At 39.2% G+C, this 15,048-nt stretch overlaps 1 protein-coding gene across 1 annotated transcript in view; it reads right to left on the minus strand.

Annotated features, from left to right (window-relative positions):
* Nucleotides 1–10,584: 10,584 nt before the first annotated feature.
* The window catches only part of LOC135482176 (sperm-tail PG-rich repeat-containing protein 2-like), a 45,406-nt gene continuing 40,942 nt past the window's right edge, over nt 10,585–15,048 (minus strand). Inside the window, exon 12 of the mRNA XM_064762039.1 lies at nt 10,585–11,416. Coding sequence (XP_064618109.1) covers nt 11,285–11,416 — 132 coding nt within the window. The 3' untranslated portion in view covers nt 10,585–11,284. The remainder of the gene's footprint in view (nt 11,417–15,048) is intronic.

Consider the following 15,048-nt stretch of genomic DNA (forward strand, 5'->3'; position numbering starts at 1 on the left):
GGGATTGGTTCGGTATCACGTTTGGGGTTTTTAGCTGTGACATATTTATGCGGTGCTATACATGCATATGAAATGCCACATTGGCCATTCATGCCCGTGTATATACACATTTGCGCCATCCCAAATACTCATGTGCATAGTGTGTATGTAATCCATAGTAAGAATAAATGGCATATTATGGAACAGAATCTAAAATATCAACCTGCGTGTTGTCAGATTGCCAGGAATAACTCTGCATTCTTGACCATTCAGCGTCTCGATTTCTTTCGTCGGAGACCTGTTTCATCAGCGTAGCTTGGTAATTTTAATGTGATCTGATAACTAGCATATTTTAGGACCACACATGATTGAGGCCACCAGATCTGTTAGGGTTATAATTCTCAGGAGTATCTCCACTCTTCTCATCATCGTCGAGCCCAGGGTTTAGCGGTTCTTTGACCGCTGTACAACAGTTAACGTGCCGTGTGTGTGTGAGAAGAAACCATTTTCTCACAGCTTCACAATAAAACATTCCCAAGTATCCTGAAGTGGTATTTTGCTATTTCACCTGGGACTGCTTCTGTCGGTCATTTGTCGCCAAACTCAAATTCACCCCGCCATTTTCCCCATGTTGCTTTGATTTCCTCGTTTAATACTCGGCTATAGAACCGACTGGATTTTGTCCGCCATATGGTTTCTAGCACAGATGCTGGCTTACACTGCCAAAAACTTCCCGTAGGCACTCAGACTTTGACAACTGGTATTAATCAGTCCATTTAGACGCCAATTTAATTTACAACTAAAATGGAAAAGAAACTATGATTTCAAGGAACAAGAATTGGTGAAAAAGCTGAGTTAACTTCTCGTGTCATCTTTTGACACACACGTTTTTTCTCGACCTTACATATTTGTTGCCAGTAAGGGGATCGTTTCCCCTTCCCACACAGAAACTGGATACATCAAGTTCCAGAGCAAACATGTAGATTTAAATTCAAGTTTTGTATACATTAAAATCTGAGTGAAACTACAGGCGTGATTCAACACAGAATCACGAGCCTCGCGTTTAGTTCACATGCGAATGATAAGTTTAACATTATCTGTTGTGAAGAAATTAAATATTCTTTGGATACATATATTATCGCAGATATACACAAATGGTGCCCCAGGACTTCTAGCAATCCGTCTGTGGATGCAGTTCTGAGATATACCAGAGTCCAGGAAATATGTGTGGCTCGGTGCGCTGTCTCTTTCATCTGGACTTAGCCCAAGATGTCTAGAAGGATCCCGCTGGTAAGCAAGGGCCATGTGACAAGCGCTGATGCAAACCAAATTAAACACAACTCAGGAGGGTGTCTGAGTGTTACAGTTGCAGATTGGCTGTATCCTTGCTGATTACACGACCAGGCCAGCACGAGCCCTGTCCGATGATACTGTGCAGTATACGACAACAAAACCAGGGCCGGTCTCCCTCATTACACACCATTAACGCTTTCTAATTTCATTAGACATCCTAAGCCTTTGCACATTGGTATAAACGGATATTTATCGCAATACATATGTCTTAGCAACACAGGAACCTTGTAGTGATATATAGGGAAGCATTTGCAACAAAGTACAAGAGGCCATTTATTCGTTTTCAGCTGCTCTCTGCACGCTTGTTATCATGCAGGAAACTTCTAGCACATCACAAAAAATGTCGGTGGCAAGAACGGAAACCATGTTGTGTTCTTCAAAGACATAATTTGGGAAATATGAAGTAAAAGAAATTGCATCATGCGATGAGATTAATGATACATGACTGTATTATATAGTGTTCATCTTGACACAAAAACTTTCATGAAAAATACTCTAGGTGCTACCGTTTGGGACCAAGTTCACAACATCTTCCATGCACCAGCTTTGAGATTGAATCAGATATTACAGAGAGTTGCTATACATAGTTGCAAAGAACGGTAACGTTACAAACAACTCAGGTTTAATTTGAAATTTTACGAGTTTGGACCCGGACATCATCACTGTATATGTATTTACGGATAAAGACTTACTAAATAAAATATAGCACCCTAACCAGCACCAGGAGAATTTACCACCATTTTCAATCCTAAAATACAGTGACGTATGTTTTAAGATGAGTGGAAAGATCATACTACAAGCTCGACAAGTTACGGAAGATTAAAGGAATAGGACCAGTTTAACCCGAAGGCGCAATCCTCTCTTCAGTCCACCACATGGAGGACTTTCTTTTACAAATGCCATTTTACTTAATCAGTGACAACGAAAGCGTATACACCTAGAGCAGCCTTGGGTGGTCATAAGAACATCTTGCAAATTGATTTCCATAGTATGAACAGAGAAAACTTGAATAAGCCGTTACACAGAGTTTATTTTAATGAAAATGTAGTAGTGAACATTAACAGAATAGTAGCGTCATATTCAGAATATGATAAAAAGTATACACTTATAGGCTATAAGTGCAAGAGATCAACGTCCAGCTTAATTTATACTTAGCGTGGTTTAGTACATATTGACTTATATGTATATATATTGGAGTGGCGCTACAAGTACTAATCATTGTAGGGCCAGTTAGGATAGTTAGGACTTGTGGACTTTCGCAGAAACACTATCGCGTCATTGATTCCCCGCATCTGTTAATATTTCTTAAAATGACCATATTCTACAACGCCTAGGCCATTGTGGTAGCGGATCTTACATGCACAGAAAACCGTATTACCTGGCGTGTCAATGTCAGAAAATTGTGAAAGGCTGCAGATGCGATATACATGCATGTGAAAGGCTTTATATACGATATACATGCGTGTGAAAGGCTATATATACGGTATACATGCATATGTATAGAACAGAGGAGTCTCATTCCATTGAGAAGGACGATTTCACTATCGGCCATATACTTGTAAATCGTAAAATATGCAATGCAATGAATGGATACTATGTCGATATGACAATGGTTGATACGCCGTGCATACACTGTGAACACTGTGGACAACGTCTTGCTCCGTGCAGAGAGATGATCGATGTCGCATGCCCAGCGGGATTCACTTGGAAGAGACTGAAGTGAAAGATATAGACAGACTGATAACGTCTGAATTCCTGTATTCGATGTCTGGTGGAGTGACCGTCATGGCGGCGGCCATATGTCACCATGTCTGGCGGTGGACGGTAAAACTAGCCAGACTTGTCTCTAGGCGAACTGCCTTTCCCGTTTTTCGTCTGGACACCAGCGCCAGGTCGGTCTTAGCTGAGCAGAGTGTCTCCAAGACATAGACAGCACTGCCAAGGATGTCTGTATCTTTACCACAGGGCTGTATTACGTTGTGATAATGACTCTAGGCCATCAATTACATAATCTGCTAATGGGCTCGGGGTATCTTCTTAGAATGCGGCCAACATGTGGCCCGTGGCGTTAGTCAAGGATCGCTCCTTCTACCCCAATGATTTCTCTGATCTTTTTGTTACCAATTACACAGATATTAACGAGATTAATGAAATGTATAAGGCCAAGCGAATCCATCGTGAACACAAATTATAAGGGCATAAATTCGGTTACATTCTCTTTTTTGTGACGTTGAGGTCATTAAAAGCTTAATGTGTACCGGGAAAACCTTTGTTACAAAATACCCTCTTAAGCGGAGAAACATGTCATCAGTTAAAACGGAAATGTCGTCAAGCGTTGTTTCAGACATATGCATATCTTACAAAATTGGGGAGGTATTTTGAGCTCACGCGCGCTGTCTGGGAGTGAACATGATTTAAACTATACAAATGGACCCAATACCATAGACATATGCGCGTCGCTTATTATAATATTTGTGGAGTATTGTTCAATCGACTTCTGTTTGATATACAGCAGTCTACAGCGATGTTTACACGTCGTCTGGAGTCATGTCAGATGCAATAAGCTGGCTTATCTTCAGCTGGACCACAGACGAGGTCACAGCCGATTATGCTCCACCATTTATCGTAATTTGATTAAGTTATCAACTGTTTACCCCTTGGTCGTCTGAAGAGTAAAGTTAACATTTGGTCAGATCTCGAGGGTTCGGTAATCAGTATTCGCCTGTCTATATCCAACAGTCAGAGCAAAACCATGAAACCCCCGAGTTATAAATTATCACCCCATGATGGGGGTATATATATACATAATTCATCAAGGTAGACATATACATATACATACATAAACAGGTCGATCAGAAATCAAAGCCCTCAGTTGCCTATACATGACTATTACGTTACGGGCGTATCCTATTACATGGAATTTGGATGGTTTATGCATTCATTGTACAGTTTGGCTCATTTGCTTAGCAATGCAATTTTATTCCGAAGATTACGTATCTACACATATAGTATCTATTTGATGTTTACGATATGGATAAAAGTATAAAATATAAACATGCTAAATTGTTCATACAGTGTATAGAGTTTAATACAGATAAATTGTTTAAGGGACGCGTGGATAACCACTTCGATAATTAACTTTGGTTTGATCGCATTTAGTTGTGTTATTTTCACAACGGCGGTAAATTCTGCGAGATTGAAGAAAGCGAAAAGAACCAAGACGAAACCACTGCACTATGTCAGACACCTGAAAATCACCCTGACATAAAGCCGCATTGCAACACAAGCTAACTGGACTCGTACACGCCATCTGTAGCGAGAGTGACGCGTTAAATTACTGAGACAGCGAGGGCCCATGTTCGTATTTAACTTTTCTTATCTGCCATATTTATCGTATATATCATGACTTTTCATATCTGTGATCATTACTACTCTATCTGAATGCCAGGCACCTGTCTCTTGCTCAAAGCTGTGTTTACCCTTACTGCATGCGACCGATCCATGTTCGGCCCCATAACTGTTCACTGTTGCCAAGCAGAGAAAGGTTATGTCGAGCATTTTAGCGCTCAACTCAATCAAAGGCTTAGTTCTAATACAAATTTAATCGATAGAAGGATAAACAGCAAACAAAAGGCGTTCACAGCAGGATTAGGCTCGGTAAAGGTCGTGGCCAGCCTAATTTCTTGTACCTGAACGTCGGACAGTAATAACACGAACAGGGTCTTCGGGGTAAGACAATGGATGGCTTTGTGTAGTGTGTGTATAATCTACTTCCAGAAGAACTATCATGGGGCGCTCTTCATAGCTAAGTGAATCAAGTCCATATGATTTGCGGTACATAACACAATAGAGCAGACATGGAATTTTCTTTGATTCAATACAGGTGCGATGTATATGCCTATTGGGTATTCGGAGGTAGCAATCAGGTATAGGCCCTGTATACAAAGATGGTTCTTATGTATCTATGGCTTTCTCAAGTTTGTTGTTTGTGAATCTCCGAGCACTTGAGGCTGACCTCTTCGGGCAAAAAGATGCCCATCAGATCTTTGTCTTCCATCGGCACTGGCCTAATTCCACTGTCTCCCTGTTTGCTCTGGGAGGTCGTAATTCTGGCTGTTTGTTATAGGATTAGAGTGAAATCCAGTGGAGCTTTCTGCCGCAGGAGTGAAGATACGGGGAACGCTGACAGGTGAAGTCAGGGAGGAACGACTCTTACAGAGGGAAGCGATGACAAACACGAAGTTCTCCTGATTGTATAACATCTTTTGTCTTTAGAAGGTTGACCCACTTGACACCTCTGTTACATTTAAGACAGTATATGAAATGTCCTAGCGCAAGGCTGTATATATGGAGTGAATAATTCTGCAGGGATAAATTCACCACACGGTCAGATTCGCTTATATACATTTTAACTGGGGAATTTTCTCAGAAGTGCGACTAAGCCGCTTTAAGTAACATGCGTGCACGCTTTTACATGTGATTTACTTTTTCTGTAGGCATAAAGTGGTCCTGAGGTATAAAAGTTCATAACGTTAAGACAGCATTATTTTACCTGAAGGTTGATAAGGAGGCATTTCACACATGTACAACAATATTTGTAAGACACAAGTGTATTTATGTGTCTTACAAATATACTAGTAAACAAAATATCTATACATGTAAGTTAAATTTATGCTGATTTGATCTTGGTCAGCCTGAAACGTATACATTTAGCTACATAGAAGTTAAATGCCATTGAAAGTTACTAAAAAAGGAAGCAAATTAGTCCATAGCCATTAGTTGTTTCAGGTAACCACATTAGATGTGAGTAAATTCTGTTAAGCAATGAAATCAAACGACTAAATGAACCTAATCATGGTAAAATAAACCAAATCTTGGTGAGAAACAAAATATTTTTCATGAACATATTGGACCAATAAATGTGCTAGGAGCAACAAATGGTAGAGGCTTAGATATTTGGGTGAGCTTGTAGGGTTTCATCGATGGAGATTTGTTAGTATTCAGTACATAGTGTCATTCATGTAATAGACAGATTTGGAAACTGCTGAGAATTCAAATATTTCCATTTATTGACAACACAACATACAAGGGAAGGACGGCCCGTAGAGCCCTTTGGTGGATAAATACCAACACAGACTAAATTACTGCCATTCTTTGACTTACAATAAAAGATGTCATTCTCAGGCGAACTCGCATTTTTCGGTGGCACTATCAAGCTGTGAAATCAGCAGTACTGAATTTGCTCTTGTCGTACAAGTATTTTAGTGGCAGGCCTCCAGAAGTGACCGTTGGTCAGCCGACTTCCCAGCCGTGGATGAATAGATAAGTCTGACCACGGACATAAGGGCTATTGTCCCAGGTTTTATTGTGTGGTCAAGCGGTTTTAATTCCCTGTCTACATTGCCATGCTCGGGGGCCAGTTTATTCCTTACTGCGGTACGTTACGTAACAGTTGTTCTCAACTCTGACTCAGGTTGAAGTCTATAATACATACTGGACTGAAGCAGGGCGAGAAACTGCTTCTGTTTACGACCTGACTATCAATACCACGTGGTCAGAAGATCGTCGGAGACATAACAGGGATATTGGGCGGATGCGAAGGGACCAAGGGACCAGAGCCGCCAAAGCAAATGCGGTCGTTCAAAGAACCCTTGATTACATCATAAAAGATTAAATAAATTAAAAGCAGACCTCATGAACACACATATTTGAAACCGTTCTGATATTTACTTTCATAACATCCTGTATAATTATGATTTTTTGGATGTGTGGAAAGTCTCCGTGTATTCAGTTCCAAAACATGTAGCTGCTGATTGAGCTTTTTAATATTCAAGAAATAAAAGCGCTACGGAATGGAATAAAAAATGCAGAAAACATTGATGTATTAGCGTATAATTGAGCTTTGTAGTGTTTAGTTTGTGATTTGGCCTACGGTTTCCTTTTTAGAACTGTTATTGAGTAAGTGTCAGTTTACAAAATTATAGCTCAAATACTACCGCTGTGCGTTTAACCCTTACCTATTTATACCGTTTGTCACACACTGAAAATACCTGAACTACTCACTCATAGGGCAATGCATATAAACAATAGACTATGAACGCGTTAAGTTTCAATCTTGCATAGGCACTGGTTAAATTTGTAAAACAAAAAGGAAAATTAAGTTAATTTCAAAATTCAATAGTGTGTTTATTTTGCTTGACTGACGTTTTGCGTTTAACCCACGCTATTTTTACATTAACAAAATTAGATTCGAACACACCAGATCATTGTTAAGGCGCAGCAGAACATGGTAAGTGTGTTGACAGCAATAACGATATATATGTGCCTTCAAAGAAACAATGTGAAATGTAACTTAATATGGACAATTAATGACCACAATTTATGATCTTGCTAACATGCCACCACTGCATATATATTTGTCCTTCTAGGCCTCCTTGTTCTTTGCAATATGCCAGGTTTATACACATCCATGTGTTTTCGATGAGATCAACAATCTACATCTGGTAAAGCACGATAGCGGACATGCTATATATATATATATATATATATATATATATATATATATATATATATATATATATATATATAAACGTATATTTGTCTGCCAACAGTTAATACATGATTTATTCATGTATTAACCTTTATACCTTGGCTACAGTCAAACAAGCTAAATCGGTGCGGAATCTGAAGACCTACAACATTATAAGGCTAAACATTAATTCCTCTGACATATTGTTAACTACGCACTGACAAGGTGTCATCGTCTACAAAACCGCACAAGGTTGTCACTACCGACATTTAAACCTATGGCAGACATTCCCATCATGGGATTCCATAGGCAAACCAGGCACATCAGCAACCAACAACAGACAGCCATATGTTTATCGACAATTAGACATTTTTCATAGAACACAAGATAGTTCCCCGTCATACTGCAGACCACGTCAAGCGGGGCGACCAAAGCTACTCCAGAAATCAAAAGGAACACCCAAGAACACAAAATTTCAGCTTCAAAGAGTTATCTCAGACCAGGGAACCTTGCTGAAGAAAGCTGCACAACGTCTCCTTTTTTATATCTTTATAGTGTGATGGAAACCATGTCAAACAGCTCGAGACACTGCCTCGTATTATCAGCTGAGAGAAGGAGAAATAACAGTACTTTCAACATCTGAGCAATCTTGGCGTTCTTTCCAAACCAGTCACATGATACCGCTAACAATACGCCAGTCTCCACAGCAAACATTCCACACTTCCTCTTTCGCACTTTGACCGTTTGAGAACTTCCAATATCGTTCTGTCGCGAATTTCTCACGGCCATAGCCAAGAAAGACTATGGCAGAAGATGGTATCAATTATATCAAAATTAGCCAAGCTTTCAGCGTCAACTGAAGAGGCCCAAAGCTATGCCTAGCCTTGCTGGTAAATATAGCATATGCTACCACAGGCTATACACGTACTTGGCTTACCAAAAAGTTCGCATAGTACAAATGTATTTGGTTAAACATATTTGGCTAAACCTTGCTGAGGTTATGGTTGAAATAACAGAACATTTGGTAATTTTTATATTATACGACTTTCGATAAAAATCAGATAATTCGCTTTTCCCAGCTGAGCGAAACACGTCGATTGAAGTCTTATAGGATAAACATATGCCTATATACATGGCGATCAAACTCAACCTATAAAGCGTATATAAAGCTAATGTATATATAATTTGATGAAGATCAACTCTATCTTAAACCTGTGGGCGAGAGTCGCACTGCTTCCAGTGGTCTGTTATCTTTTCATTGGAAAAAGTATTCCCATGAATAAAATATATAAAAGAGTTATTGGGAGATTGCTTGGAATATAATAACAGGATTAAAGGATTCACAATGACTGATAAGCTGTATGCAGTCACCCGCATCAGAGTTTTCATGACGTCATTCAATATGTGGCAGACTGCCACACAGTAGCCTTTGATTGGTCTGTTTGATGAGCTGGGTCGTGAAAAAAGAAGACTTAAAATGTTTACCCTAGATTAAATGAAAATGCTACTAAAGTGACAGTACCATGCTGTACATGCATTACTACCCACAAGAAGCAAAGTGTTTCGCTTAACCGTTTTAACACATTGTCTTACTCGCCAAACTTGACTTAAAAATTTATACGCTCCAAATGCCATCTAGCAGACCAAACGTTAATTGTATAAAGAAATAAAGCCAGAAAACCACAGGGATTGAGGTGAACACCATGCACCTAAATAGCGTCAAACATAATTGCACTTCCGAGAGTCAAGCACTGTTCCAGGAGCCAAGCCAGCCCTCTACTTTGCATTAACAATGAATGTTCTGTAAATGCCTGTAAATATATAGCAGACGGCACAATTGGCCATTTGTCGTCATCATCTATAATTATGTCCATTTTCAGGTAATGGTCGACAATACCACCTCCGGGCCAGACAGATAAGAGAAAGCGAGACATATTTCTAATCTCTATCGGCTAATATCTCCACGGCTGCTTGTCCTACGAGTAAACCATGACCAAAGCGATGCTAGGCAATCGGCTCATAGCCTCTAAGACAATCAGCAAGCGTGTTTGATGGAGCCGTATGGAGAGCAACGTGTCCATCTGTGATATGCCCAAGAGAGCTGTTAGCTGGGATAATCCAGATAGCCACTACTACAGTGACTGCCTGACTGCAAATATACATAGGTACCTAATGTAAATCTATTAGCATTAGATGTAATCATTCCCTATATGGCTGATGGGGTGAGTTCTGCCGTCTGCTGGTCAACCATTAAGCCATTTACGGTACAATCAGGACAAGAGCAGCTCAATAAGGCAGGATTAAGATCTCATACTCTATATATCACATTCCACCTGACTGCCACAATATTGCTGATACGGCCTAGTATTCTCAGTCTGTCAGTGTTGAGTCGGTCAACTTGTCAATACCATGGTCTAATTTTAACCAGGTCACTATTCTTTATTTTATTATAAGGGATGCAGACCTGCCAGTATGAGCTTTTAAGATTAAATGTGTACTGGACCTACATGCACATTCAGCAGGACAAACTGGTTTTGCAGCTAAGAGATCAAATCATTTGAAAATTTCCTGAAAAGTCAATTTACTGAAATAATACAATATGCCAAATATTTAATTCACTTCATACAATACATAAATTGAGGAGATAATTTTAAGCCTGACAGTCATAATATACATCAACTGACTGTGACAAAATATACAGAAACTTGCAAGGAAACACATAATTGTTTTATAAAGTCATATTTTATTCACAGATATACACTAATTCATTTAATTTTTGGTGACTCTGAAATGTCTAAAAAAGTAAATAAGTAAAGATAGTCTTGGACAATAAGTAGGTTTGAAATTCACACACTTGTGAAGGAATTCAGCAGAACAGTAAATATGAAAATATGTGAGCAATCACAATCAGCAGTCAAAACATTAGACCTTTAATATGTAACTTACAAGGTAAAAAATGAAACCACAAATGTACAGAATTATACATGTATATCAAATGATTTCTAAATATATAGAAAACCCATCAAAATCCTTGTCAAAATGATTGTATTGTTTATCACAGCTTTGCACAAATGTATTTTATTTTATACCACTCAATAATGCTTATGGTAAAAATTGTCTTTAACATGAGACCATAATACTGTCATTGGTCAAACAACAAAAATGAAGAGAAAGAAAAAAAAACCCAAAACTCTAAAACAAAATACAGGATATGAATATCCTCCTTTCAACTGCATATTAAATACTTTATCAACTAAATTCCTTTCAGAAAAACATTATATCCAGATATCTCTAATCTGACGAAAGCTGACATTTTGTGATGATGATGTTGGGTTTGTTGGGCAGGTCTTGATTCATCCATTCATGAATTGTTATTCTTGTAGGTCAATCAATCGTCTCCATCCCAATGATAAATAAGTTTGTTTAGACCCCCAAAAGAAGTGCTTGTTTATTTGTTGACACATTCCTCATGGTATCCATCTGAGGTGCCAGTGGGTTGTTGAGGGTGGCATTGAAGGTTCCTTTGAGAACTGTGTCCTGGATCAGGGGAGATAACTACAAAGACAAGAAAGCCAATAAGAAATAAGAAAAGCAAAGGTATTGCAAAGGTTTATCTTTACTTACGTGTACATGTATGGAACATTTACAACATATTTTATCAATTTTAAATGTCACCTACATTTAGTCTGCCAATTTTCATATCTATGCCGAACACAAATGTAATGAAATTGACATAAGACTTGTAAGCTAAGAATCAGATAATACTGGGTTTCAAAGAAAACTGAGCACAAAAACATATACATATATAGCCTTTCTTCCATTAATAAAAATATTCAGACAGCTAATGCAATAAGATGGCATAGAAAAAATCTCAAAAAACTAAAAAACCTCAAGAAAGATGATGGTGAAGAGAAGATGATTGATGAAAAGGCCATTTACCCCAAAGATGATGTAACACACTAATTAATATCTGTTTATTTCAAGTTTATACAGGATAATAGTGGCCTGAGCAGAGGTGAGAGGGACAGGCCTAGTCTGAGAGGGGGAAAGATTAGATCTGCACCAAGCCGTGACTCACACAACAAGTGGTAAATGAGGGGCTAATAGCAGGTCACCCGCTCTGACACCAACATATTATCCTATTGTCAGAATCTAGCCAGATCTGAAACCCAAATCCCAGTCAGATGCACTGGAAAAAATAATGTCTTGTGCTGCCTGTCCCTGGGCTGAAGACACTTAATGGTGGAGAGATGGAGAGAGAAAAGTAATTTCAGAGCTGACCAACATCTCACGACCATATGTTCATTCACCAACTGAGCACCCCACTTCTGCCCTATAAACAAGATGCCCTTCTCTTTATATGAAAGACGTAGCTTGTAATGTAACAGGCTATCTAGTACTGCACAAATATGAAAATAAATGGATAAACTTGATGGGCTGACACACTCATAAACTGATAAATCTTAACTAATGGGAAATTTATTGTTTGCTTGCACCACTGAGCATAGCTGGTCGTGGTGCCTTGGAGCCAGACAGATAGTTCCACGGTCCAGGAAAACACCAATCAATAGTTCACACTCCACAACGTAACAGCGTCCCAAATTAATTGTACCCCTGTCACAGATCTATCAGTTAATGGAATCAACGCAACCCATTCTGAACAAGAGATTGGTGAAGTAAACAGGATGCTTTGAGAACAGGGCGATGACAGGGTGGGTGACAACAACAAAGCTTTACCCCAAAAGAGACCCCCATGGCAAAGGGTTAACAGTGTCGACAATCAGGGTAACAAATGTCCATTGAAGACTTCAGGTCTTTAGGCAGTCATGTCACTGTGACCATTATTCCCTTCACACATTTGCAGAAGTCCTGAAAGTAAGACTACATTTGTGCAATACTCATCTCAGCAACCAATGGCTGAGTGACTAACACTGTTTTGCATCAGATGGCAGACTTGTTCTCAACCACACCTTCAAATATCACTTAGTCAACCAGTTAGTGCAGGGTATTATTTAAAGTCAGTACCTCAAGAAACATACTCAAAATGTGAGCAGGTATGACCACACTGTAGCATTAAAGTCCCATATATCAATCAGCACTCCCTAAGCCATGTAACATAGATGGAGCCATGGGAATCTGCCTGAGAAATGGCATCATAGAGGCCAGCATTAAAGCAGCCAGTCTTATAATTCCATTTGTCATGTGTTTAAATCCACCTTTGGGATGGCAGATTATCTGGAGACTGCGGTAATAAATCTATGACAAATCCACCATTAAGTGCTCCTTCTACCAACCTGGCTTCATAAAAATGTGCCTTAGCCAGTGAAATACATAGCCATTGGACACATGTTACACACACATCCACAGGCATTTACATATTTCAATATCTCATTTCTAACCATGGGTAGTATGGAAGAATTCAAATCACCCATGTAAATGTGCTGGAATTCAGTGAAACCTTAATGATCATTTGGGAATTCATATAGCCTAGAAAAAGACAAGACCAAAAACAAATCTGTCACTTCTTACACAGCTAATCAGATAATTCTCTGAAATGGATTCCAGCACATCAAGCCCTTTCCAGCCACACACCTCCAATGATGCTCTTAGGACGTGGTGTTTTTGTATCTGGCCTCTGTTTTCACCAACAGCATGTAAAACTGTACTGTCAAATCACATCCCTCCAAAGCTTGCATATCATTTGGGTTATCAAACTTTCCATGGCATTTGTTTTAAGCACATGGATGTGGCAAAGGAAGATATTTTGATAAAACATTTGCCAAAGTGCTTTCATTTTTGAAGATAAGAGATGGTAACAAACTGGTTCTGTCCCATCTTTACCTCATAAACAGTAAGCTGAGCTGTGCATAGGGCCAGTGGATCTAGGGTGCTGGCCACTTCTAACAACAGACCAAAGCTCATCATAGATCCCCTGCTTGATAAATGGAGGAATGGATCCAGTTTATCACAGGGTTTCTGATAACCATTCCAGGCCATCCAAAACAAGTGGTTATTTCGCCCAATTTAAAAAAAAAAAACGAAACACACACACACACAAGGAGACAAAACTAAAAGCCTAGAAACAAGCAGATAAAAACCACTGCTGAGAGAATGTATAATTGATCACTGTTCCAGCCGAAGGATCATAAAAATGGAAAATGAATCGCTTTTGTATACCCTGATCATAAAAATGGCCCGCTATCAGAGGGAAGCTTCCCAGATCTCTGACAAATAACATAGGCAGACTGCTTCTCTCACTTACTCATTTCTCAAGTTGCCAGAGGACATTATGTCATAAAACTGATGTTTCTGAAGGCCATTAAGGTCAAAGGTTTGTGAGATGAAGCCAGTCTCCATCATTGGAGATGTAAAACAAGGTTCAGCTAAAGTGACATGCACAGATTCCAGCACTGCCTAACTAAACCGTACAGGGCATAAACATGATATAAAGGTTACAGTGGTATCAGGAATTTCAGGTAGCAGTAGCTATGAAATCGTGTCAGGTATAGATAGATCCCTTAAATGTTAACCCAGAATAAGAACAATCAAATATGAGAAACTATTAACAACAGAATTTTAATATGCTGGCAACAGTATCATTTACATAATATGGAATACAAATGAACTGATTAAATGTTCTTGAATTCACATGGAAATCAATTCTAATATTCTTTGACGGGTACATACAGTCTGGATGAAAGGTGCTGAAATCTTCATTCAAACAGTCATGCACTCTCATATGTGCTTCTTACAGATCACACTAAGAAATATATGAACAGCTTGACAATTAACACCGATAACAATCTCTAACACTTTGAAGAAGAAAAACTAGGTTGATACAAAGGAAGGGGAAACCCCACAAAGCCTAGCTGTACTCTGCCCGCATCACCTGTGGTGTGAGATACCAGTTTCCTTTCTTCCTCATTAGTGACAATGTCTGCCGATGGTGATCTGTCACAGAGGACAGCACCAACAAGACACTGGTGTGCACATATGGGCATGGAACTAGAGGCCTGGGTTAAGAGTTTGATTCTGCCAGCTGAATGACAGGTCAGGTGGCCCTGTGTCATGAGACAAAATTAGCCCTCAATATCTAGTCCTTGCACTAATATTTGAACAGGCCTTATGTCCCCAATGGTTCTCTTCTGCTCAGCAAAGCCTTTGAGGGGGGCTGGTTCAATACTGAG

Source organism: Liolophura sinensis, chromosome 1, assembly GCF_032854445.1.
Source record: "Liolophura sinensis isolate JHLJ2023 chromosome 1, CUHK_Ljap_v2, whole genome shotgun sequence".
Classification (NCBI taxonomy): domain Eukaryota; kingdom Metazoa; phylum Mollusca; class Polyplacophora; order Chitonida; family Chitonidae; genus Liolophura; species Liolophura sinensis.